Here is a 27,140-nt window from a genome sequence, read left to right on the forward strand (position 1 = left end):
TGTAGAAATTAGTGTAGCTATCAAAACCTTGAGGGGGAAGTCATAGCAATGCCTACCACAGGTCAGCTGGGCCAGTGCACAACACCGAGAGGTCTCCGGATTGCCTCAAGTTTTAAAAATTGACGTCTCCAATGGCAGGTGCTGTTCCAGAGACGGTCTTCCTGCTAAAGCAAGTTCATCCAGCACTTGGTATGAATCCTTTGATCTAGTGAATTCATGTTTTTCTTCTACTTTGATGAACAAAGAACGTCAGAAACGATTCATCTTCACTTGGCCTGGGGTATATTGCTCTGCTGTCCTGGCTTAAAGGTACAGAACATCTCAGCCGTCCAGCTCTGTGGCTCAGCCGGCTCACAGGGACGCTGCCCTCACCGCCACCACATTCCCTCACACTGATGGCATCACGCTGATAGAGCCTGGAGGTCAGCAGTGTCCCTACGTGCCTTGAGAAGACATATGTGAATCAGAGGTGGGAGACAAATCACGTGAAAAAAAAAAAAGGTCTTGATAAAGTTCCTGGGGGTGAAGGGGTCTGATTAGGTCAGAATATTTTCCCCCATAGTGTAGAACAAGTGACTGCGTTTCGAATCCCTTAACACGAAGACCCAATTCCAGGCAAAAATGCCATGTTAGGGCATCTTGCTCCAACCCACGTGCTCACTGACCCAGAAGGCCACCAGCTTTGGGGTGGGCCCCGAGCACGTTCTCCGGTGGGGAGAGTCTTTAGTACAAATGGTTCTCCTACCAGGCCACGTGACAGGACAAATGTCGTGCCTGAGGTATCTGTGCGTCTGTGGTGTATTGGGGAAGCATGTGGGGCCTGTGGCCCAGCACAGCATAATGATGCTTCTGGCAAGTCCTAACAAGCATGGCAGGGGAACCCAGGGTTCAGAACCAAGTGTTGCTCTGGCCAATAAGTAACTCTTATCCTTTTGAGACAGGGTCCTCCGGCTGGCCACCGGGCTCTGGGGCAGCCTAAATGCTCAGCTACAGCATAGCAAGTGGCCTCACGAACCGGGTTATCCGAAGCACCCAGCCATAGTGAGCCATGTCCAGAAGCACTCCATCATTAAGGGGATGCTCTGAAGGCACAAGTGTGGCCGCGTGTGTGAGTGCCTCACTCATCCTTCCACGATGCCCCCTCCCGCCCTGCTCCTCAGCCCCCCCCCCCCCCGGTCTATACCTATCACCTCAAGGGGGCAGGGTTTGTCTTGACCACTATGGGTCCTTCATATCCGGCTTTGCATTGACTTTCCTTCTCCAACATGCCTCTCCCACCATCATCACCCATGGAATTCTCGAATGCTGTAAACGTCACTGTGGTATCCCCACACAGTGCATTCAACCCAAGGATGCACTTTACAGCAAAAGTAAAGTAATGGGTTGATGCCTGTGGCATTCCCTCATCTTGTCAGGGTCCCCACAGTCCAGAAGCAGTCAGCTTCATGATATGGTGAGATAGTTTGCCGAAAACTCAGTGATGGCCCGGGTTGAGAAACGATACCTTGAAAGGTTGGGCCAGACCCGCAGGATGTCGCATAGGCTCTGAACTGGCAACCGACTCATGGTATTAGGTCGCTCTCACAGGCTGGGAAGCAGGGTGGAGATGTGCTGTCACCACATCTCATTACTCTTCACATACCTGAGCTTTGGGATGAGGCTTTAGTCTCCAAGGAGACACATCCTCAAAATGTCATAATAATAAGCTGAATTAGAAGCTAAGGCACCTGATCATTTCAGGCTCCTTAAACCTCTGAGAACACATAACAAGAGGTCGTGGGAGTCGTAAGATGGTTAATGTTATCGAGGGAAAATATTGTCGCTACATAAAAGGAGGCGGGGGCACAGGTGGATGTGGGGTGAGTCCTAGGGTGCCCCCCCACTACTGCCAGGTCCTATGGTAAATAAATGCCCACCACGCAGGCAGGACCACCGAGGATTTGGACTTCTGAAGTTTTGGGTCACGCCAACGGGCAAAGCATCCCTCGTCATGAACACTAGTTCTCATGACCTATTCTGGAAATGGACTGCAGCCTTTACCCATGCTTCCTTTCTTGCTGAGTCCAAGGATTTGGGTTGAATACAGTTACTTTCACCACTTAATCCACAGGTCACAGAATTTCAAAATGGAATTATATAAAAGAGAGAAGAGTGTCACTAGTGACGCTGGACTTGGGACAATGGTAGCCCTGGTCACTACCCCTTGGACTTAGTCATCGGATGTGACCTTGAATGGTCTCCCCAAGCAGAGAGGAACTTGTTCTTGGTTGTATGTGAGAGAGTCGTGATACATCGGGTGGGGAAGAACAGTGTGTGTGTGTGTGTGTGTGTGTGTGTGTGTATCCTTGTTGCTGCCACCAAGCCTTTCCTACCGTTCCATTCTCCACCATCCTTCTGGTAAGTATCCCTATGCTTTGGGAAACTGCCACTGCCCTGCTCCATGATGCCCTGAGCTCTAGGACAGGAATCTGAATCTTGCATGAAGGGAATCCCATTGGAACCAATGGGTGGTTGGTGAGTAGAGTAGCTCTGAAGCTACTCCTCAAAGCCAATCATCAGCTATTCCTTTGGTTCTTGGAGCTGCCCCAACACCTTTCCCACAAGCCCCTTCTCCTTGCTTAAGTTGGTCAGAGTCCATTTCTGTGGCGCAAAATCCAAGAAACCTAACGCAAAGAGGCTCCTCTGATACCCCCTCATGTATCTTTGCCTCCAACAGCGGTCAACTCAGGGTCTGGCACAAAGCAGGTGCTCAGTGTACGTCTGTTGAATGAATGGATGAATGAATAATATTCCAACTCTCAGTTCACCAAGGCGGTCTGGATATGCAGACTGGGAGGGTTGGGGGCACACTGGGACAAGAGGAAAAGGTGGGGAGAGTCACCTGAGCACAAGACGAGGTAGAGAGGTCAGAAATGTCAAAACGGAGGGGCACAAATGACAGGCAAGGAAAGGCCTGGGTGGTGGCATGGGGTTGTTTGAGAACAAGAAGTCTCTGCACCTGGGGAAGCAGGAAACGGTCAGCGGGCGGCTGAGAGGGGGATGCTGGTTGTGCCCTGAGCTGGCCTCGTTGCCGTGGAGAGAGCCAGACACACTGGGCATCTCCCCAAGGCCTCCAGCTCTGTTCTTCCTTCCTGGGTTCCTTCCTTTGTGTTCCTCTTCCAAAGGAAGGAACAATTCCAAAGGCCTCTGTCCCCAGGACCCTGTTCAGGGACACAGCCATCAGCCTCGCCGTGCAAGAAGCACAGACTGTCTAGCCGTGGCCACAAAAGGCTGAGACTGAACGTCAATCCAGGAGCCAAAACCTGGTTTTATCATTCCAGAGGGCCCAGGGGCTGCAGGATCCCCTCAGAGCACCTGCCTGGGGAGAGGGGACCCTGACTCCGTATACCCACAACCACACCAGATAAGGGCAAGCGGGGTACACAGTTGCTGCCTTTATTGCATTCCAAGGGGAGCAGACTAGCACCAGACCCATCCCGCCCCAGGCCTCAAGGAGGGGCCCTCGGGAAGGACCCAGGGTGCTGGGCCGAGCACAGCAGTTCCTCGGGGGCCCCTATGTGAAGCCCAGAGCTGGAGCCCCAGGATCGAGAGCTAATGGCTGGGGGCACACGTCCTGATTCCCAGGCACAGAGACTCCCCTCCACCCCAGCACGCGGGTGGGCTTCGCCCTTCCTACAACTCCCAAGGGCGTTCCCCCCACCCCACCCCCCAGAGAAGAGCCTAGCCCTCCGGCCCCCGTCTAGAGGGGATGTGAAATTCACTGTGACTGCGTCTCCTTTCCGTATGGAGCACAAGGTCCCTCCAAGTCAACACCTTCCCTCTGGCCACAGCCGATGACACAACCCTCATGCCACTTCTCGCCTCACAGGCAAGGGGTCTGGGAGAGGCTGGGGAGGAATCTGGCTGGTGGAGCCCCTGGGCATGGGGACGCGCAGGGAGGCAGCAGAGGCAGGACGGGCGGGCTGTGACAGGGCTCAAAGCTGGGGATGGAGATCGGGGTGCGGGAGCAGAGGATCCAGGGGAGTGAGTGTCTGCGTGCTGGGAGAAGGAAGGGCATGAACACACGTCACCAAAGACCACGGCACAGGAACACGACAGGCTCTGGAAGGGCACTGAGCCCCACGTGGGCTCAGTGACCGGTTAGTTGTAGGGCAAGCTGGGAAGAATGAAGCCACGTAGCTGGAAAGGGAGTCACCAGGCCACACACGGCTGGGGCAGTCTGGAGCCCCGAGGACAGATCGGGGCCAAGCAAAGGAGAAGGGTAAAGGCTGGCCTGCGTGCCCCCAGGGTACAACATTCACCGCAGGGTCCGGCAGGGCGGGGGGCTGGGTGCGGAGCTCATGCAGAGGACTCGGGAGCCTCCGGCAGTGGCCAGTGTAAACTTCAAGAAGGGCCTGGGCCGCCAGACACTTGGGGCTGCGGTCCGGGAGCCCCGGGTGACGCTGGCACCAGGAGAGGCCACTGGGTGCCACGCACAAAAGCCGTCTGCTGAGGAGCGGATCGAGGAGAGGCTGCCCAGAGAGGCCCCCGAGTGGTGCCTCCCCGGTGCACCTTCCCTGGTTAGTTCCGTATTGGGCAAGTCTCCATCAGTTCAAGCTGCTTCCTTGTTGGTCTGCTGCTGGGCGGAGGCCCCGAGCCTCCCGTGGGGGGCTACCGCATGCCCTGGGCCTTGAGGCCGCCCTCTTGGATGGGAGGCTGTCCCAATAACTGGGCGGTGAGTGCCTCTGAGGCCTGAGGGGTGGCCTTGGAGCTTGGAGTATTCTTCCGGGTGCCCTGGGGACTGGGGGGGCCTTTCCTCTGGGGCTGAGGACTCAGCTGGGCACCCTTCCTGCCAGTAGATGGACTCTTGGAGCCTTTGGCCTTGGCTTGAGGGTGGGCGGCCTCGGGGCCCTTGAGGGGTTTTAGCCCCAGCATCTCACAGAAGGTGTTGCACTGGTGGGAAGAGGCAAACTGGTCCAGCAGGGCCGGGAAGCAGCTCTCCTTGAGGCCTTGGTATCTGCAGCCAAACAGGAAGAGCTGAGTGGGAGCTCCCCCCAGAGTGAGAGCCCTTGGGGGGCCTACTCTGGGGTGGCCAGGGCCAGGGTCACGCCCTACCCTTTCAGGGGGGCTGGGAGTCCAGCTGGGCACTACCTCACGGGGCAGCATCCCAAACCTCAATTTTAAACTGAGGCCTCCTTACGCCGCGGCCCAGGAACTCATCACATCCACGCTAATCGGTGTGCGGATGACCTACCTTTTCAGTATTAAGTAGAGCAGACTCCACATCACCACTTTCCTCCCAGGGCCCTGCTCATCTGCACCCCGATGAGCTTTCTCAAGCGAGAAGAAAGAGGAGCCCAGGGCTGCAGGTGAGCAGGTGAGCCTGTGTGCGGGCGTCAGTACTTCTGGTCCAGGGGCGCCTGGGGGGCTTAGTCGGTTAAAGTGTCCGACTTCAGCTCAGGTCATGAGCTCATGGTTCATGGGTCCAAGCCCCATATCGGGCTCTGTGCTGACAGCTCAGAGCCTGGAGCCTGCTTCCGATTCTGTCTCCCTTCTCTCTGCCCCTCCCCCACTCATGCTCTGTCTCTCTCTCTCTCAAAAATAAAATAAACATTAAAAATAAGTTAAAAAAATAAATTTAAAAAATGCTTCTGGTCCAGACCTGGGGTCAGGGGCACGGGGGTGGGGGACGGTCAGCAGTCCCTGGGACATTACTATACGTCCGCCAGGGCAGCTAGGACCATTCGGCCACAGGCCCAGTACCTCAGGGATGGAGAACCAGAAGACCTTTGACAATTTCACACCCCGAGAAGATTCTCAGAGGGCCTCCTGTCCCCAAGAACCACTCACCCTCGTAGTTTGGTAGCAATCTGCACATCAGTCATCTTCCAATCAACCCCTGGAAAGAGAGAGAGCTGGGAGTTGAGCAGCCCGGGCCGGTTCCAGGGCCCCCACCTCTCCAAGATGGGTATCATTGAGCAGGAACTTGCCAGGGTTCAGGGCACGCCATCACCTCTGACCTGTATCACAGGTGGTGTGGGCAACTCTATGTTTTTCGTGGCAATAATAACCCATTCTCACGGGTGAGGAGATAGGCTCAGAGGTAAGGGACCGAAGCAAGGTCACATTCATTCATTCATTTGACAACTGAGCACTGACCATGGGCCTTGGCCACTGAGTCAAAGTAAAAGTTCAGTTTTTCTTACTCCTAGATCCCAAACTCTTCCAGCTGTTCAATCCTGCCTCTGTTGGATCACACTAGGCCACAAACTGGGCTGGCCTCTGGCTTTGAGCTAACCTTTGCTCCTTCCTCTTACCAGATTAGCCTATCTGGGCAAGAGCGAGGAGGCGGAACATGAAAGTCAGTCAGGCTGGACCAGCAGAAAAGTAACACTGGATGAGACTGGGTTCCACGTACTCACACAGACAGCAGGCAAGCATCCACACAGGACTAGAGGAAGGCAGTGTTGGGAGAACAGACACGGAGGAACGGTCCCCACCCTGGTCAGTCCACCCAGCATCCCAGCGTCCAACGTTAGAGTAGGAACCTCTCCCCACTTTCCAACTGTCTGGTCACACCCTTGTGGGAACCCGCCTGTCACTAGCAGGGCTCAGTGCTGCATGTGACAGAGGGACACACGCGTGGGCCTGAGAGGCGGGCACACCCGGACTGATTTCAGCCCCGTCCCTTCCAAGCTGCGAGAACTACCCCCGACCCTCAGCTGTAAGAGTGGGGCAACCCTGCCCACCTCGCTGGGGTATTGAGAGCATCATGGGGAGTGCAGGGCTCTGATTTAGTGTCTGAAGCACAGAGGTCATACAGGAGACGTTAATCTGTCTGTCATTTCTCTCTCAGGGCCATCACCTTGCACTCTGCCCCACACTAGCCATGATCCCTTACGTTGGCACAGAATTTCAGTTTGCAGAAGGTGCCCGTGGACACCACCTCACTCAGGCCTCGCAGCCAGTCTGGGAGGCAAGGAGGATACTGTCACCCCTTGGGGGGGAAAGGGTGGTGAAACTCGGGGAGATTAAGGGGCCCACTCTGTCTGTGCTTTGGCTTTCCCTTGGGTTTACAGAGACCAGCAGAAAAGCCATGAGATGTAGACTAAAGCCTAATTTCTCCAACCCCCAGCTCTTCCTACTACATTGCATGATCATCTCGTACTAGAAACTGCTATACTTATCACAGCTTCCTGAGGACAGTAACGATTCCCCATTCGCCTTTTTAGCTTCCCGATGTTGGGTAGATGTTGGATGGATGGAAGGAAGGATGGATGGAGTCAACAAACAGAATGAATGACAATAGCTTAATGTGCTACCGGTTCCCCCCCCCCCCAATATACAGAATTATATATACAATATTTGCGTGCAGTTCAATCCCAACGAAAAGCACACTTGAGCCGGTTTTCTGTCTCCGACCCTTGGTTTTCTCACTAATGCACACTGGGGACTAGATGAGGTCGTGTGCGATATTCCCAGCATCCCTCTCCTCCCACTGTAGAGAAAATCTCTTTTCCTCCCCCCTGCCTGGTTCTGGTTAGAGAGTAAGTAGGCCTGGGAAGGACTGATCAGGAAAAGGAGGAGGGTTTGTGCTTTGCTGGCCTTTGTTGGAGGGGGAAGTCTGAGTAATGGGAGAGATAGAAATAAAAGGAAGCCAGAGAGACTAAGTTGGTTCATGTAATACAGAGCTAACAAAGTAGAGGAGGAAGAGGAGGAGGAGGAAAGGAAGAGAGAAAGGAGGAGGATAGGATGAGGGGAGGAGGGAGAGGGAAAGGAAGAGGAAGAGAGGAAAGGAAAGAGGAGGGGGAGGAGGAGGGGAAGAGGAGGAGGGGAAGGAGGAGGAAGAGAGAAGAGGAAGAAAGGAGAGGAAGGAGGAGTAGGGTAAGGAGGAGGAGGGAAGGGGAAGAGGAAGCGAGGAGAGGAAGGAAGAGGGGAGGAGGAAGAAGAGAGTGGGGTAGGAGGATAAGGGAGAGAAAGAGAGGAGAGGAAGAGGAGGGGAGGGAAGGAGGAGGGGAGGAAGAGGAAAAGTGAAGGAGGAGAGGAGGTGAGGGGGAGAGGGGGAAGGGTAAGAGGAAGGGAGGAAAGGATGGTGGAGGGGGAAGAAAAGGAAGAGGAAGGAAGGAGAGGAAGGAGAAGTAGGGAGGAGGGGGAAGAGGAAGGGAGAGGAAGGAGGGCAGGGGGGAGGAGGAGGAGGAAGGAGGGGAAGGAAGAGGAAGGAGGAGGGGAAGGAAGAGGAAGAGATGAGAGGGAAGAGCCGGGGGAGGAGGGGGCAAGGGGAGGAGGGGAAGGCAGGAGAGGAGGGAGAAGGGGCAGTAAGCTAGTGAGCGAGGATGGAGGGGAGAGTTTGGGAAGTAGGAAGAGGGGGAAAGTCCAGAGCAAAGCTGGAGGGAAAGGAGGAGGGGAGATTCTGAAAAGGTGGCTGTGGCGTTTTAATTAGCCCCCACATAACGTTCTTTGAAATCCATTCCTTTTTCATTTTAACGGGAGCCTGGAGCCTGCTCCTTTACGCCCCTGCCGTTACAGAGCAGGCCGCGCGAGGCCCGCCGGGTGTCAGGGCCGCCCACAACACGGCGCCTGCCTCCTCGACCCCACGAGGTCGCGGTGAAAAGCCAAGGCGAAGAAATAGGAGAGCGCATGCGCCGGCCCCGCCCCCCCGCCCGCCCTCTTGCACCCGCGCAGGCGCACCCCCCGCGCGCTCTCGTACCTGCCAGATCCGTGACGAGGAAGCTGCCGTTCGTCCACAGGTAGAGCCAGTGCTGGAAGGTCTGGCATTTCTGCCTGACCTCAGAGCCGCTAGGTGCCTCCGGAGCCGCGGCCGGAGCCGCGGCGCAGCCCCATTCCCGCGAGCAGTAGGGCTGCAGGGGCTTGCCCAGATCCTCCTCCAGGGTGGCATACGGGATATTGTTTGCGGGCCGGTAGATGAGATACAGTGGGAGGATCCTAAACATAGTTCCGCTGTGCTGTGAGCAGGAAGTATGGCCCGAGAGACTCCTCCCTCCATCTCAGCTATCTCTACCCTTGGATCGCAAAGGAGGGCCCTTCCGAGAAGGGAATTGTCAGCCCTGACGCCAAAGGACAGAAAGAGAGCGGAGCTCCGCCGAGTTCAGGAAGGGAAACGGGGGCCGTTGGCTTCAGAGTCCTGTCCGTTCTCCGAGGTCAGTGGCGTTAGAACCCAACGGTGCCATGGCCCCGGGAGGACGGGCTTGGGTGAGGGACCAAGACCAGCATGTGTCAAACGGAAAGGATCACCTCCAGAGAGGATTCGGCCAGACTGCTCAGCGCCAACCAGACCCCGGTATTCGAGTCAAGAGTTCAGGCCTCAACATGGAAACGATGACCATTTCTAGCTGACTCCTACGAGGCCCTGCACTGACGCTGTCTGCCCACCCAACAGTCCTGGCCAGGGTGCCTGGAAGTCTGGCCTACCATCTCCCCTTCCGAGAGTCCCAGAATCTGCTGTGTGGAATTCTGCAACCCAGCCAACACTGAGCTAAGGGGTGGGGAGTTCCTCAGAAGAGCAAGCAGAGGCTTTTCTAAAGTGGGCAGTTAATCTGGAGGTGTTTATTTCTAGACTTCGTGGGACCATTGAGCAGAGCGTGGGGTTAGATGAGGGCCCATTTGCACAAGCCCCCCACCCCCACCCCCCAGGGGCTGTGAAGTCACTGTTCTGGGCCGAAGCTCCAGTCAACGGGTCTGAGACTGCATGACCCCCTCTCTGTGCACTTACTCGGGCACCTCCCCAAAGCCGGGTGCCGCCTGGGCTTCGGCCGCAAAGATCTTGCAGTACTCCCGACTCATGTTCTGGATCTTGCATCCCTGTGGATTGAGGAGAACCCAATCTGGTCAGCAAGGAAGCTCTCCTGTTCTCCATCATGTCCGGCTCTAAGCGGGAGGGCCGCCCACCAGAGGACTGCAGGGAGGATTCCAGACCTGGGGAGGGGGGTGGTTCATGCCTCCCCTGCTCCCTACTCTGCAGCTCATTGTTCTCGTTTGCAAAACAAGAGGCCTCAGGCTTGTTTTCAAAGTGGTTTCCAGACTGCGTTTCCTGGAGCCCCAGCCAAAGGTGGCAGGGCCCCGTAGGCCACGCTTTGGGGAGTGAGGGAGACCTAGACTGTCCACCCCACCCAGTCACTCTCCTTTCACCTCACACACAGGCTCCCATGCAAGATATGTGTGAGGGTAACAGGAAAGGTTTCTGCTCCAAAACTATGGTTTGAAAACAATGGCCCCAAAGACAGAGCCTGGGCTAAGTCTCAGGCTCTCCTCAAGACCCATCCCAGGAGCCTCGTGAAGTTGACGCTGAGATGGTCTGTGCCCCACACTGGGCCTCCCAACAGGACCTGAGCCGGGAGGGGGAGGGGGGGGAAGAGCGGAAGGAGGGAAGGGGGATGGGGCGCAGTACCTGGATGGTGACGTCGTAGTTTCTGCCCAGGAGAGAAGTCTCGCTGCTGGGCCCAAACACAAGCAGGCTGGACACCTTGATGATGCACGTGCGGCCTGACTCGAAGATGGGCTCCAGCCCATAGATGACCTTGGCCTGGGAGGCCTTCCGAAGGCCATACCCGTGTCCACCCCCTCGTAGCTCCTCGCTCACCAGGCGCCCAAAGAGTTTGTCCCCCCAGCAGCCCGAGTCGGCCAGACCCTTCGCAAACACCATGGGGGTCATCTCAATCTCCTCTCCAACTGAAGGGGAACAGGAAACGTGGAAAACTGGAAGTTCCTGCCCAACTGAGGTTGCCCTCTTCTGCAGGGCAGGAAGAAGCCAGAACCGTCTCCTGCCCACCACGCTGGCACGCCCACTCTCCGTGCATTCCTGCTCTTGAGGTGTATGCACACCACGGGTCCCAAACCGGACCGTGAACCCCCGAGGGCAGGACTGTGTCTGACACAACCCCCATTGTGTAACAGTGCCTGCGTGTACCCACACATCACAAGGACTCTGTCAGTGTCTGGAGGGGAGGGGGGGTTCCGTGGACATCACAATTGGTACACGACACCAGAATTCCTTTATCTTGGAATTAGGTGTTTTGCTCAAATGAAGAAATGTCTCCATCTCAAGCAACATGTTTGACTAGAACAGAAAGTCTGCAGGACCAATCCAGCCCTGGCGCTCAAACTGTGATCCCTGAAAACCATTTCCCTCTAAAAGGAACCAGAGCTCCCTAAAGAAACAGTTGATTCCAGGTCTGTGGCAGGAAGTATACTCGACGGACATACCTTGTCGGACCAGAGAGCAAAGAAGCTACAAAAATGACCAGAGGCCAACCTCCAAGAAGGACACAGGAGCCAACCTCCCAAAGGGGCTTCCATTGGCCCAAATCAGACAATCTTACCAACTAAACACAATGGTTTGTACAATGTGGTGAACGTACCAAATATGTTTTAAAAATATTCATAATTGTAGTTTAAGAAATACTCATTCCTCCCTCAAAAAACCCCTCGATCTCACTGGTGACCTTTGGGGGATGCTAGGACACCGTCTCAGGGCAACCAAGTAACAGAAGAAATCAACTGATGAATGAAGAAGTGACAGAATTAAGATACTCTAGCTGTAAATCCTAACGAAATAATGGATTTAGGTAATAATTGGTAACTGCAAAAACCCCTAGGTAACAAGTATCGGGTACAGTTTTTAAACTCTTCCAAAGGACAGATCAGGCAGAAACAACTGAATGAAGGCAGGAATCAATCTTAATGTTACTAAAGTATGACAAGCTTTCTGTGCCTCCAGAGAGGATGCGAAAGGAAAGACACGGCACGTCTGTGAAGTGTTCTTACCCCCTCCCCCCAAAAGTGCACCTGAATCTGACCAAGCTCTTGCTCTAATTACAAGTTGTTGTTTTTTTTTTAATGTTTATTTTTCAGAGAGAGAGAGACAGAGTATGAGTGGGGGAGGGGCAAAGGGAGGAAGACACAGAATCTGAAGCAGGCTCCGGGCTCTGAGCTGTTAGCACAGAGCCCGATGCGGGGCTCGAACCCACAGACCAAGAGATCATGACCTGAGCCAAAGTCGGGACGCTTAACCGACTGAGCCATCCAGGCGTCCTGATCTAATTATAAGTTTAAGGGAAGCACATGAGTAGAAGAATGTGTGAAATGGTGTTAAATCAACAAAATCTAGAGCATAAGCAACTCTACACATCAAGCAACTTCAACAAATAAATGGCAAAAAAAGGGGAACGATGAAGAACAGTCATATATTAGAGGCTTAACATAGATCAGCCCAAAGTGGTGAGTGGTTCCTAATCCAAGTAAACCAACACCTGGGAGACAGCTGGGGAAACGCAATTGGATGTTTGAGGACATTAAAGAACTACTACGAAGCTTTTAGGTGTGGGGTTATATTTGGTATCAAATAAACTTGACAACTGAACAGAGGCACTAGTTCAGTCACTGGCTGATCAAATGAGTGAATGAATGAATGAATGAATGAATGAATGAATGAATGAATGAGTGCACTCGTTGGCAGTGAAGCTCTAAACATCTACCATCAGCTGCCTTCGCAGTCCTGACCCTTAGTGCGTCTCGGACAGAAGCCTCACAGACTCTTCCCCTCATGTTTGGGGAAATGCCTTATAACTTGGGGACGTCACAATCACCAGAGAGCCTACTGAAAATGCAGTTTTCCCAGGTCCTTCCCCAGACGTTACGGTTAAGGGTATCTGCGGCAGGGCCCAAGAAACTGCATTGTTAGCAGCCGTGCCGTGTGCATCTGATGCAGGAACCCACAGAGCACCGTGAGAAGCTCTGGGAAGGGAGCAAGCAGGGTAAAGTGTGTCCTAGCGGCCAGTCCCGCCCTTGATCAAGGGCTCCGACGTGGGCCAAGGGCACAAGGCTGGATTAATTTCCTGTGCAAGGGCCTCTTAGCCACTCCTCCTCCCCACCCCATCTTCCCCAACCCCCCCTCCTGAGCCCTATCCTAAACTAGGAGGCAAAGGGCAGCTGGTGTGGAGGTAAACTTGGCATTTGGAATGGATCCCGTGTCCTTAAAAGAAGGCCCTCCCTGTGGACCGCAGGGGTAGGGGTGAAGGCCCGCCCGCTCCTCCCCTGGGGTGGGGTTGGGGGGGGCACCATACCTTCGCCTTCTTCTCTGGAGACAAATCCTGACAACACTGTGGAGAAAAAGAAGAGGAAGCAGCCACCCTTAGGCTGGCTGCCTGCACCGTCTCTACAGAGATGCCCGTCGCCCTCCCGCAGGGGACGCACCGGGCGGGGAGCCCGGGAGGGGCGCGCTCACCCTCGGGGCTGAGGCAGAAGTCCGTAGAGGCCGAGCCGTGCTCATTGTGGATGGTGCATCGGTACACGCCGCAGTCCACGGGGGACGCCTGCACGATGGCCAAGGCCGCCGGGCCCTCATCCCCTGCACTGCAGGGAGGGAGACCCTCCCCGTGAGGACCATGGCCACGTGCAGCCCAGGGCCAGACTGTGGTCCCCGGGACCCTCCCACCCTGCCCTCAGACGCTGCCGGGGATCCCGGCACCGAGAGCTCGAGCAGGTGGCCAGACGTGCTGAGGTTAAGAGCTGGGCCTGGGTCACACAGGTCTGGTCCGCAGTCCTGATCCTCGCTAGCTGCGTGACTATGGGCAAGTGACTTAATACTTCTGAGCCTCAATTTTCTCCTCTCTGCTAAGGAAATACTAGAACCCCCCCCGCCACTGGGTTACTGTGAGCAGAAGATGGGGGGCACAGACCCAAAGTGTGAGGACGATGCCCCACTCTGTTAGCGCCATAACCAGGGAGTTGGTCAGTGGAGGCACTACCCAGCCGGCTCACCTCCTGCCCACCTCGCCCACTGGGCGCTGATCCTTGGCCCAAGTCAAGACGGAGTCACTCAGGATGTTGAAAAACTGACACCAGAGCTTCAGGCTGCCGGAGGCATCAGGAAACTGCTCTACCCGAATCTTCCGGATCACCTGTGGGGCTGAGAGCAGGGGCCCAGTTGAGAGAGACAAGCCACTTCCCCTCGGTCTTGTGCCCTCGCTGGCCCTACGCCAGCTTCCCTGGTTGTTCCTGGTGGGACAGGTGAGGGAAAACAGGATTCAGGCTTCCACACAAACACACTGCTTCCTGGTCCCCAGCTGCGTCCCTCCCCTCCTCCCCCCCCACCCCGCCCCCATATTGCTCTGACTCCGAATCACACAGCCGAGCTGGAAAGTTCCCACTTCTGTGCTCCTCCCCCAGGCCTGGGGGAGCCTCAGAGCGGAGGACACACACAGCAGTTAGGAGAGGACCCCGCCCTCGTGGGGTGCACAGCATAATGTGCATTCTTGAATCACTGCCTCATATACCTGAAACTCATGTATCGGCGTGTGTCAACTAAAATTACAAAAAAATTTTTTTTAAGTTTATTTATTTTGAGAGAGACAGCGTGAGCTGTAGTGGGGAGGGGCAAGAGAAAGAATTCCAAGCAGGCTCCACGGTGTCAGCGTGCAGCCCGATGTGGGGCTTGAACCCACGAACTGGGAGACGGCGACCTGAGCCGAAACCACGAGTCGGACACTGAACCAACCGGGCCACCCAGGCGCCCCAGGTGTCAACTAAAATTTAAAAAAATGAAAAAACAGAAAACAAAATCCATGAGAGATTAAACAGATGAATGGAAAGCAGAAACAGAGAACCCAGATTACCAGAATCGGCAATTGTCATACCAGAATCATGTCCGTACAGAGCCATCAGATGGTAAACGTATTGTGGAGGACGCTATGGCAACTGTCTGTCTGACAGGTGAAAAGGGAGAATTCACTGGAGGGACACTAGCTGGGAAAGCCCACTCAAGAAGAAACAGATTTTACACGAATGGCCTTAATATCTCTTAGAGGAACTGAGTTCACTAAAAACAGCAAAGAAACAAAACAAAACACAAAGTTTTTTTCTCAAAAGGCTCTTGTGGCATTAAAAAAAGAGAGAGGGGGGCACCTGGGTGGCTCAGATGGCCCAGCGTCCAACTCCTGATTTCAGCTCAGGTCACGATCTCACGGTTCATGAGTTCGAGCTCTGAGTTGGGCTCCATGCTGACAGCATGGAGCCTGCTTGGGATTCCCTCTCTCCCTCTCTCTCTCTGCCCCTCCCCCACTTGTGATCTCTCTCTTAAAATAAATAAACTTTTTTAAAAAGAGAGAGAGAGAGAAGAACTTCAGTGTGGGCTCTAGGCCCGCCTCTGAGTCCCACCCCTCCTGTTCAGGACTCATGTGACAATTCTGCACAGAGGGGACGGTGGGGATGTTGGCGCTCCACCTAGAGCACCGTGGGAGCCAGGCCCCATCTGAGGACCTGATTTCTTCTATCCCACTTCCCTCTCGATGGTCCACAGCTGGTGCTATTCCCAATCCTGAGGGGCAGAGCCAGGACAAGAACGAGGCCTCTAGGACTCCACGACCGGTGGGGTCATTACAGGAGAACGCCCTCAGTAACCCCTCTCGGGCTCGTGTCCCCCCACCCCTGCAGGGCACTCTCCCCGCATCACTCTCCTGGGAGGTCGGCCCCCACCCTCCCCACTGCTCACCTTTTAGCAGCTCTTTGGCTTTCCTGGCTTTGGCCGGGGTGTCCTGCTTGCCTTCCTCCGGGGCCAGCTCTGCGTCCAGGCCGCTGGCCTCCTCGGGCCGCGGCACCTCCAGCATGCCTGCCTTCCTGCCCTGGGTAGGGGAGCGTTTCTCCCGCCCGGGAGTCCCCGGGGACCCGGGCGCGAGGCCCTTCCTGAGCCCCCGGGGGGAGACTGTGGGGCTCTCCCTTTCTTCAGGTTTGGCCGCCTCCCCATCTCCTACCGCTCTGACCTTGGGGAGAAATCTCTTCCTCCGGGCCCCCAGAGCTAGTTCCTCGGGTGTGGCTGCAGGGAGACCTGTCAGAGCCTCCCCTGGGGCCTCCTCCTCTCGGAAGGCTTCCTGGGCCCCTCTGTCTGCTGAGAGTGGTCCCTGACCAGAGGCCGTGGGCCCACCTGCCTCCCCCAGCGGCCCCCCCATGCTGCTCTCCTGGGACGTCCCCAGGAGCCCAGGCCCCTCGAGGGAAACCTCTCCCTCGCCCTCACTGGATCCTTCTGAGGCCAGCCCAGGGCCCTCCTCCTCGCCCACCACGATGGCAGGGACGGTGAGGGTGCTGGGCGCAGGGCCCCGGGCTGCGGCCAGGGCCTGGCGGCCGGCCTGCACCTCGCGGTCCAGGAGGCCGGTGAGGCGGCGGGAGGTGCAGGGGCTCAGCAGCAGGGTCTGTGCGCTCTGCACGAGATGGTTGTTCTCCACGCGCTCCAGGATGCGTCTGGACGTCCTGGGGCTCAGACCAGCCACTTCCACGTTGGGGACCAGAGTGGGTGAGGGCACCGGAGCCCCGCTGGCAGCCCCCTCCTGGGACTCTGCGCCCCCGCCCCCCGTCTCTGTGCTGGATAGCTTCAGCAGCAGGAGCAAGTAGTTCTTCAGGGAGTCTATGAGGCCAGGGTCGCAGCTGCGGGGTCCTGGGGGCCTCCCCTCCACATCTGGCCCCTGGGCGCAGGCCCCCTCACTGTCGGCTGCCGCGGTTGCTTGTGGGTGACTCTGGGCGGGGGTCCCTGGCCCCAGGTGCAGTGGCGGGGCTGACCTCAGCAAGGCCTGGTCCCCAGAGGGCGGGAAGGCAGTGGCACTTATGTGCTGAGAGGTCGGAGTGCTGGGCCGTGCCTCCTGAGAGCTCTGGGTCAGGCCCGGCCCCGGGAGAGAGGGCAGAGTGGGCGCCTCTGGGCTCCTGCCAGCCAGAGGACAGCCACCCACATCCACTGCCCCCGGCTGCTCCTCCTTGGGGCACGGGATGAGACCATCCTCTGGCTTGCCCTTGACCGGGCCCGACCACTCAGGCCCTTGGCATCTCACCCCTCCCCGCTGCTCCAAACCCCCCTGGGGAGGCTGCTGTGCTGGGAGCTTGGGGCCGCCTGCTGGGGCACCCGGCACAGCCGTCTCCTCAGATCTGAGCACAAGACCAGGTTCTTCTGGGACAGAGGACCCTTCTGGGATCTGTTCAAAACACTCAATAATCTGGGGAGACTGCGGACCCTCTGAAGGTGGGCGTTCAGGGGCTCTGGACTGTGGGCTGAGGCTGGTCACGGATCCCTTCTCTGACTGACCTTTTATGGCTGCGGACATGCTCCCCTCTGACCGTGTCCCCTTGTCTTCCTGGATCCTTCTCTCTTCCTGCGTCCTCTCATCTGCCTGCGTCCTTTCCACCTGCGTTCCTTCCCTTCCCTGTGCCACCACATCCTCCTGGGAACTCCTGGCTGACGCCGTCCTCTCACTGTCTCGTGGCTCAGTGTCCACCTGTGGCTCCCTATCTGCCTGCGTCCTCTGGGTCGTTTGTGTTCTGTCTCCCTGGGTCCTCCTAGCCACCTGCCTCTTCCCGTCCGCCTCTGTATTCTTCTTGCCTCCGGCTTGCTGGTCAGCAGATGTCATCCTCTGATCCGCCCGGGTCTCTGTGTCCATGGGCTCGATGACGCCCTGGCTTCTGGAGGAGACCGTACTGGCGCTGTTACTGGCCAGCATGGTAGGAGCCGGGTTTGCCTGGGATTCCGGGACCTGAGCGACACGGACAAAAGCAAGAACTTGGCTACATGTGCCTTAGGATCCCTTTCACCCTGGCCTCCCAGCCTGCTCTGACCTCATCCAGAAGTGCCCTGACGGGAATCCCGCCACCTGCTTCCTCAGGCCTGCTAAGCACACGTGACCAAAGTCCCAAGCCCGCCCACCCCGATCCCTGATGCCAAGAGTCTGGACCAAGGAGTATCCAGAATCCAGGTCTCGCTCTGGCCCTTCCCACCTGTCCCCAAAGAAACCCTGCCTTTCCCGAAAGACCTTGCTCATGTATCATCCCACCCCTCACTCCTGCCATTTGGAGGAGGGGATCCTCTCTCCAGGGCTTCTGAGCAATCGATCTGCCCCTCTTTTTTGGCACTAACGGCCAGCGAATAGAATTATGGGAAAAATGGGAGGGAGCCAAAGGGTCTCCCCATAGTGGCCTCAGTGACAGCATCCACCATTAACGCTGAGCGAGTGACATCCAGACAGAGAAGGTGAAAGTAATTATGAATGCCACCTGTGGCGGAAAAGTCAGTGAAACATTGTGCTATTGCCCTTTTGAACACCCACTATTCGCAAAGCACTCTGCTAGGTCCCTACTTATTATATACATATTGCCTCACTCCTCACAGTATGAAACTGTTGTGAGCATTATTTCCATTTTAGAGATAAGAATACTAATGGCTGAGGGAGAAAGTGATCGTCCACTGTCAGAGAGTGAGCAGGACAGGTTAGCTGAGAAGGCGCGTCTAGCTTCAAATCCCACATTCTCTGCTGCGAGACTAGAATGGTGCCCAAATATAATTGAAGGGTTTCTGGTCCAAACATGGTGGCATCAGACAGTAATTTGCCTCTTTTCCTCCTGATTACGATCAAAATCAACAACGTGAACAAGAAAATAAAAGCAAACTTCGTGCTGATTCATAGGGGCACATGTACCCCAATGTCTCTAGCAGCACTTTCAACAATAGCCAAATGATGGAAAGAGCCTAAATGTCCATCAACTGACGAACGGATAAAGAAGATGTGGTTTAGGGGCGCCTGGGTGGCGCAGTCGGTTAAGCGTCCGACTTCAGCCAGGTCACGATCTTGCGGTCCGTGAGTTCGAGCCCCGCGTCGGGCTCTGGGCTGATGGCTCAGAGCCTGGAGCCTGTTTCCGATTCTGTGTCTCCCTCTCTCTCTGCCCCTCCCCCGTTCATGCTCAGTCTCTCTCTGTCCCAAAAAAAATAAATAAACGTTGAAAAAAAATAAATAAATAAATAAATAAAAAGAAGATGTGGTTTATATACACGATGGGATACTACTCGGCAATGAGAAAGAATGAAATCCTGCCATTTGCAGCAACGTGGATGGAACTGAAGGATATTATGCTGAGTGAAATAAGTCAGGCAGAGAAGGACAGATATCATATGTTTTCACTCATATGTGGAACTTGAGAAACTTAACAGAAGACCATGGGGGAAGGGACGAGGAAAAAAATAGTTTCAAACAGAGAGGGAGGCAAACCATAAGAGACTCTTAAATACAGAGAACAAACAGAGGGTTTATGGGGGGGGGGCAAGGGAGAGAGGAAAATGGGTCGTGGGCATTAAGGAGGGCACTTGTTGGGATGAGCACCGGGTGTTGTATGTAAGCGATGAATCACGAGAATCTACCCCCAAAACCAAGAGCACACTGTATACACAGGAAAGGAGAGTAGAACACCCCATAGCAGCAATCTCAGACAACACCAGCAAAAACAGGCTGCTGAAGCAGAATCCTGAACATCTCTAAGTTCGGAGAATGGCTTTTGCACATACAGGGATTTAAGGAATATCGTTCCCATGAGCTCCACTGAAGGAAACTACCGGAGAACACACTGCAAACCAAAAGGTGATTAGGGAAACAACTGGCGGGGAGCATCAAATACTTATTAACCATAGAACCGAGACGAAAACCGGAGGGGCTTAGAGTAACAGAGCAAAATGTGAGTGCTGTATGCCCAGACCCGGCAGAGATTATATAACGAGTACAAAAATGGAAGGAGGAAGAAGGTGAGTGGATAAGCTCCTTGACTGTATCACCTACACAAACCAGGAGCCAAAGGTTTGCTCAGAGCTGAAAAGCCAGGTGATAGTAATAGAGGATTTTTAACTAAACAGAGATAATCACCACAATAAAATGTGGGGGCTAATACAAGATAGCAAATGACAGGGGGAAAGGGTAATGGAAACACTTTATCATAGCTCATCGTAAAAAAATTAAGACACCGGGGAATGCCTGGGTGGCTCAGTCAGTTAAGCGTCCAACTTGGGCTCAGGTCATGATCTCGTGGTCCATGGGTTTGAGCCCCGCATCGGGCTCTGTGCTGACAGCTCGGAGCCTGGAGCCTGCTTCTGAGTCTGTGTCTCCCTCTTTCTCTGCCCCTGCCCTACTCACGCTGTCTCTCTCTGTCTCTCAAAAATAAATAAATGTAAAAATAAGAAAGAAAGAACGAAAGAAAGAAAGAAAGAAAGAAAGGACCTTCAGTTAATTCCTGGTGCTCTAGGAATTAGGAACCACTAACATGACATGAAAACTATAAAGAAAACGCCAACTTCTCACACAAGACTGATGAGAACAGAGCTTTCATGTTTTTTAGAACAGATTTTATTTTTTGGTAATCTCTACACCCAACATGGGGCCTGAACTCACAACCCCAAGCCCAAAAATCGCACGCTCCACCAGCTGAGCCAACCAGGTACCCCCAGAGGTTTTGATTAAAGTTATCTTCACTCCCCCATCCCCGAGCCTGATCAGTCCCTGAGTCCCAGTGAACCTACTTCCTCGGTGTCCCAATATCCATCACCTTCTCTGTCTCCACTGCCGACTGCCTAAACCACACTGCCAACAATTCTGTCTTGCCTAGACACCTGCGAAGCCTCCTGACTGGCATTCGTGACCCTCGCCTTTGCCTCTGCTCAACACCTACCCTCACTGCAGCCCAAGTGATCTTACCAAAATACAAATCTGATTGTGACACTCCCCTGCTTAAACACCTCTCAAGGGCTTATCATCATTTACAGGATAAAGCCTAAAAGCCCGAGCCTCAAAGAGCAAAAAGTTTAAGAACATTCTGTTGGCCAGGGAATGGGGAAACAGGTGTCAGCACAGCCTCTACGGACAGTGATTTGGCATCATCGAATAAAACTAAAAATGCTTATACTCTTTTAAATTGCTTTTTGATCTTTATTTGTTTTTGAGAGAGAGAGACAGAGAGCGAGTGGGGGAAGACATAGAATCTAAAGCAGGCTCCAGGCTCTGAGGTGTCAGCACAGAGCCTGACACGGGGCTTGAACTCACGAACCGTGAGATCATGACCTGAGCTGAAGTCGGATGCTTAACCGACTGAGCCACCCAGGCACCCCGAAACACTTATACTCTTTGACCCAACAGTTCCATTATGAGGAATTTATCCTATAGCTATACAAGATAGATACATAAATGCAGACGGACTTATATACAAGGATATTCACTGCAGCACAGTTTATAACAGCAAAAGACTAGAAATTACCTAAATTCCATCCACACAGAACAGATCCAGTGAATGATGGTACATCCATATTCCAAATAAATAAATATCCAAGTAGAGGGGTGTCTGGCTGGCTCAGACAGTTGAGTGTCTGACTTCTCGTTTCAGCTCAAGTCATGATCTGGCAGTTCATGAGTTCAAGCCCCACATGGGGCCCTATGCTGTCAGTGCGGAGCCTGCTTTGGACCCTCAGTCCCCCTCTCCCTGCCCCTCCCCTGCTTGTGCTGTCTCAAAAATAAATGAACATTTTTTTAAAAACAAAAAAATATGGGCATCTGGATGGCTCAGTCGGTTAAGCATCTGACTCTTGGTTTCAGCTCAGGTCATGATCTCACGGTTTGTGAGTCTGAGTCCCACATTGGGCTCTGTGCTGACAGTGCAGAACTTGCTTGGGATTCTCTCTCTCTGCCCCTTCCCTGCTATGCTCACTCTCTCTCCCTCTCTCTCTCTCTCTCTCTCTCTCTCTCTCTCTCTCACTCTCTCCCTCTCCCTTTCCCTCTCTCTCTCCCCCTCTCCCTCTCTCGAAATAAATAAACTTAAATAAATAAATAAATAAACATCCAAATAGGAAAGCAAGGTGTGGACAGAAGGTACAATATGCAATCGTTTTGCAGCAAATATACAGACACACACATATTTTTAAATGCATAGAAAATAGTTCTGGAAGGATGCCCAAGAAACCAGTTCTGGCAACTAACTTCGGGAAGAGGAACAGGTGGGGGGTGGGGTGGCGAGGCAGGGAATTGAGGAAGACCATATTCTCCATATACCTTTTCTACTTTTAAAATTTCATACCATGTGCACACGACACGTATTTCAGCAATTTTCAATTTAAAGCCAAAATAAGTAAATAAAACCTCGCGTGATCAACGATGCCCCTCCTTCCACAAGGATCCCATCTCTCTCTCTGCGTTCATCTCTTGGGTCCCTCTGCCCAACATCAAGTTACTGTACTGACTACAGGGTGGTTTTGTAACTACTTTGTGTATTTTCTCTCTAGGGGACAGTCTCAGCCTTCTCCTCACTCACCTGAAGGACTTCTCATCCTTGAAGACCGCGCTCAAGTTTCTTCTCTTCTTTGAACACTGTGAGTTCCCTCCTCCACCTCACCCCACCCTCCAAAAAGTTAGTGGCTTCCTACCCTAAGCACCCATGGCAAATGTACCTAATTTATCAGCATGCCCTCATTCTGCGTCGTAGTTATTTGTTTCATGCACGTGTCACCTGCTAATGTGTAAACTCTTCCCCTCTGAAGAGGTGGACCCAGCAGGGTCTCAGAGTTAGAGACTCGGTGCTCAGTAACTATATGATGAATGATCAGTTGGATACTTTCTGAACACTTCTGCAAAGGCTGACCTCTCTAAACACTGTGGGGTGTGTGTGTGTGTGTGTGTGTGTGTGTGTGTGTGTGTGTGTCTACATTTGGAACTATGTGGAGATACAAGACTCTTGTGTATTCCTTTAAAATAACCACTGTGTGAGCAGTGGCGAACCCAGCTGGTTCTGTGTGAGCTTCTTCACCACAAAGAACATCCGTAGGTTTAATTTTCCATCCTTACCGTCTTCCTCATAAATTCTCAGAGATTAAGGACTCAGTCTGATTCACCTTTGCATCCTGCACAGACTCAAGCACATTGGAGGATCCAGGAATCAACTACTGACTGAGAAATACTATAGATTCTAACCCTCAAGAAGGGGCGTGGCCCTGGAGCGATGGTTTGGGGAAGCCAAGGGCCGGGGGTGGGGGGTGGGGGTGCAGAGCACAACCAGAAGGTTAACAGGAATGGTGAGGGCAGGGCCTAGGATCTGGAATCTCCTTCTCCTGAAACCCAGACCCAGAGCTGATACTGAGGTTTCATCATTTTTAAACGTTTGGTAGAATTGCCAATAAAACTATCTGGCCCTAACAATTTCTTTTTTTCTGGAAGATTTTTGACTACAAATTTTATTTCTGTAACAGTTGTAGGGTTATTCAAGTTGTCTCATCGTTTGCATGAGTTTGGGTAGTTTGTGGTTTTTAAAGAACTGGTCTATTGCATCTAAGTTTTTGAACTATGTGCACAGTTTTTCATAGTAGCCCTTTATTATCTTTTTAATAGCTGCAGGGTCTCTCGTGATACCACCTGTCATTCTTTTATTATTATTATTATTAGAGAGAGAGCACACACAAGCAAGCCCGGGAGAGGTGCAGATGGAAAGAGAGAGAGAACCTCAAGCAGGCTCCAAGCTCAGTATAGAGCATGCCACAGGGCTCAATCCCACATCCCTGGGATCATGACCTGAGCCGAAATCAAGAATCGGACGCTCAACCCGACTGAGCCACCCAAGCATCCTGACCTTTCATTCTTTTTTTTAAAAAATCTTTATTGAGGTATTAATTGACAAAAATGCTATAATTTAAGGTGTACAGCTTGATGTTTTGATACACCTGCATACAGCGAAAGGATCACCAGTCAATCAAGCCTTTCTTTCATTCTTGGTGCTGGTCATTTGTGTCTTCTCCCATTTTTTTTCTTTGTGAGTCTTGCTAGAAGTTTATCAATATTACTGATTTTTTTTTCAAATAACCAGATTTTGGTTTAATTTATTTTCTCCACAGCTTTTCTGTTTTCAATGTCATCATTTTTCTGCTCTTTTCTTTATTATCTCTTTCCTTCTTGTTTCGGGTTTACTTTAATCTTCTCTTTCTAGTTTCTCAACATGGGAGTTTAGATTTTGCCTTTAGACCTTTCTTCTTTTCTAATATAAATATTTAATGCTATAAATTTTCCTCAAAACACTGATTTAGTGGCATCCAAAATTTTGATGTGTTGTATTTTCGTTTTGGTTCAGTTAAAAATATTTTCCGAGGTGCCTGGGTGGCTTAGTCAGTTAACTTTCCGACTCTGACTCAGGTCATGAGCTCACAGTTTGTGGGTTCAAGCCTTGAATTGGGGTCTGTGCTGACAGCTCAGAGCCTGGAGCCTGCTTTGGATTCTGTGTCTCCCTCTCTCTCTGTCCCTCCCCAGCTCATGCACATGCTCTCTCTCTCTCTCTCTCTCTCTCTCTCTCTCTCTCTCTCTCCCCCTTCTCTCTCTCTCAAAAATAAATAAACATTTACAAAAATGTTTGATATTTTCCAATTGTCCTTAAGACTTTCCACTTTGCTGTGAGAGTGTATCGTAAATATTTTAAAGTGTTTGGAGATTTTCCTATTATCTTTCTGTCCTTGACCTGTAACTTAATTCCATTTTGGTCAGAGAACATACTTTGTATGATTTCAATTATTTTATATTTGTTAAGTTTTGCTTATGATCCAGGATATGATCTACTTTGGTAAATGTTTTACATTCACTTGAAAAGCATGAGTATTCTGTTGTCACATGGAGTATTCTAGGAGTCTGTTAAACCCAGTTGGTTGATAATGCTGTTCATCCTCTGTTCTTATTCTTACGGATTTTCTGTCTACTGTGATTACTGAGAGAATGTTTAAGTTTCCAACTGTAATGGCCGATTTGTTTGTTTTTCCTTCCAGTTCTTCATATATTTGGTAGGTCTGTTGTTAGAGGCAAACACATTTTTTTAAAATTATGTTTTCTTGAATGGACCTTTTTCTCATTATGTAATTCACTATTTTGCCCCAGTAATTTTCTTTGCTCTGGAGTCTATTTTGTCTGAAATTAATATGGTCACTCCAGTTTTCAACTGATTACTGTTTGTGTAGTGTATATTTTCTATTATTTTACTTTTGACTTACCTATATCATTATAATTGAAGTCAATTTCTTATAAAAAGCATAGAGCTGGGAATGTTTTCGACCCATTCTCCCAATGTCTTTGTGTGTTTAGACCACTTATATTTAATATAATTATTTATATGTTTGCATTTAGGTCAACTATGTTATTATTTGTTTTCTATTTGTTTCCTCTGCTCTTTCCTTCCTCTGTTTCCCCCTTCCTATCTTCTTTTAGATTATTTGAAAATTTTTAGCATTCCACTTTAATTTATATACTGTGAATTTTTTTTTTTTTAAGTAGGCTCCCTGCCCAGCATGGAGCCCAATACAGGGCATGAACTCACAACCCTGAGATCAAGACCCGAGCTGAGATCGAGAGTCAGATGCTCAACCAACTGAGCCAGTCAGTCACCTCTATTGTGGTTTTTACTATATTTCTTTGTACAGTACTTTAATTGCTGCCCTAGGGCTAACAATATAGATACTTAACTTCTCAGAGGCTAGAGTCAGTATTTTACCTCTTCAAGTGAGATGTAGTGATTTTGCCACCATATAGGTCCCTTACGTCTCCTGTTTCTGTTGTATGTCTACCCAGACATTTAGCATTTCTGTTATTCTTCTTTCTTTCCTGATGATACACGTTCCCTTCTGGTATCATTTCCCTTCCATAGGAAAAATGTACTTTAGCAATTCTTTTAGAACAGGTGTGTCAGTGAGTTAGTCTTGTAGCTTTCTCTTATCTGGTACTCTTTACTTCACCTCCAATACTGAAAGACATTTTGACTGAATGTAGACTTATAGAATGAAAGTCTTCTCATTCAGCAGGTCTATTATTCCACTTCCTTTTGACCTCCATGGTTCCTGATGAGAAATCTGTAGTCATTTCAATCATTGTTCCCCTACAAATAATGTGTTTTCATTGATTACTTTCAAGATTTTTGCATTGTCTTCACTTCTCAGCAATCTGATTACTGTTTCTCAGCAGGGAATTCTGTGGGCATATCTTTTTTTTAATGTTTATTTATTTTTGAAGGAAAGAGACACAGAGTGTGAGTGGGGGAGGGGCAGAGAGAGACGGAGACACAGAATCCGAAGCAGGCTCCAGGCTCCGAGCTGTCAGCACAGAGCCCGACACGGGGCTTGAACTCACAAACCGCAAGATCATGGTCTGAACCAAAGTTGGACGCTCAACCAACTGAGCCACCCAGGCGCCCCTGCGGGCATACCTTATTTGGGATTAGCTGAACTTCTTGCCTGTAGATTTGTGTCTTTTGCCAAATTTGGGAAGTTCTCAACCATTTTTTATTCTTTTTTTTTTTTTTTTTTTTTTTTATGTACCACACTTTCTTCTCTCCTTGGTTTCCAATGACACAAACATTAGATGTTTTGATATTGTACCACAGGTCCCTGAAGCTCTATTTGTTTCTTTTTCCTATCTTTTCCCCTGCTCTGTCATTCACATTAAATAATTTCTGTTGATGTATCTTCAAGGTCACTGGCCTTTTCCTGTCATCTTCACTCTGCTATTATGCCCAGCCAGGAAGTGTCTTCATTTCAGTTATTGCACTTTTCTGCTCTGAAATCAGAATTTGGTTCTTTGTACCCTGTATTTCTTCGCAGACACTTTCTATGTTCCCATTTATTTCCAGAGTATTTACCCTTACATTTTGTCACATTTTTATAGTAGCTGATTTTAAGTCAGATAATTCCAACAGTGCTGCCATCTTGACATTGGCATTCTGTAACTGTCTTTTCCCAGGCAAGGTGAGATTTCCAGGCTTTTCATAGGCCAAGTAATTTTCATTGTATCCTAGACATTTTGAATATCATGAGACGCTGGTTCTTATATAAACCCTATGGATAATGTTAATATTTGTGTCTTATCAGATGATCAATCTACTTGGTTGTGTTCAGGCTGCAAGTTCCATTCAGCCTTTTGAAGTTCTAGTGTCAATGCCAGTTCCATTTATCAAAGCCTTTGCAGGGCTATTCAGATCTATCTGGTGGGTATGCCACCCAGTGGCCAGTCTGGGATTTGAATGATAGTTTTTTAGTTCCACTGTCAAAGTTTTTGATACATGGGCCAAAACTAGATCCATGCATGCACGAATAGCTTGGGAAAAAGCCCAGGAACTTATAAACAGCTTAAGAAGTCACTTCCCAAATGTTCCTTCTCCATGATTTCCCCTGTACTTTCTGAGTCGATAGGGCCCCCTTTTTCAGTCTTCTGGCCAGATAGCTGGGCCTTCATTTTCTCCTCTCTGTCACATATTTGCACAAAGGAACCTGTGTCCTAGGCCAGGAAGAGACTCAAAAGAGAGCAAGAGGGAGAGCGAGAGAGAAAGCAACAGAAATTCATCCTACCCTCTTG

At 51.6% G+C, this 27,140-nt stretch overlaps 1 protein-coding gene across 1 annotated transcript in view; it reads right to left on the reverse strand.

Moving 5' to 3' along the window:
- Positions 1-3,740: 3,740 nt before the first annotated feature.
- Positions 3,741-27,140, reverse strand: part of ALPK3 (alpha kinase 3) — a 52,082-nt gene continuing 28,682 nt past the window's right edge. Inside the window, exons 6-14 of the mRNA XM_047864353.1 lie at positions 15,485-17,504; positions 13,756-13,903; positions 13,220-13,347; positions 13,059-13,094; positions 10,385-10,665; positions 9,710-9,798; positions 8,687-8,922; positions 5,830-5,878; positions 3,741-4,996 (exon numbers count right to left, since the gene is read on the reverse strand). Of these exons, the coding sequence (XP_047720309.1) occupies positions 4,651-4,996; positions 5,830-5,878; positions 8,687-8,922; positions 9,710-9,798; positions 10,385-10,665; positions 13,059-13,094; positions 13,220-13,347; positions 13,756-13,903; positions 15,485-17,504 (3,333 nt within the window). The 3' untranslated portion in view covers positions 3,741-4,650. The remainder of the gene's footprint in view (positions 4,997-5,829; positions 5,879-8,686; positions 8,923-9,709; positions 9,799-10,384; positions 10,666-13,058; positions 13,095-13,219; positions 13,348-13,755; positions 13,904-15,484; positions 17,505-27,140) is intronic.

This window comes from Prionailurus viverrinus, chromosome B3 (assembly GCF_022837055.1).
Source record: "Prionailurus viverrinus isolate Anna chromosome B3, UM_Priviv_1.0, whole genome shotgun sequence".
Taxonomy (NCBI): Eukaryota; Metazoa; Chordata; class Mammalia; order Carnivora; family Felidae; genus Prionailurus; species Prionailurus viverrinus.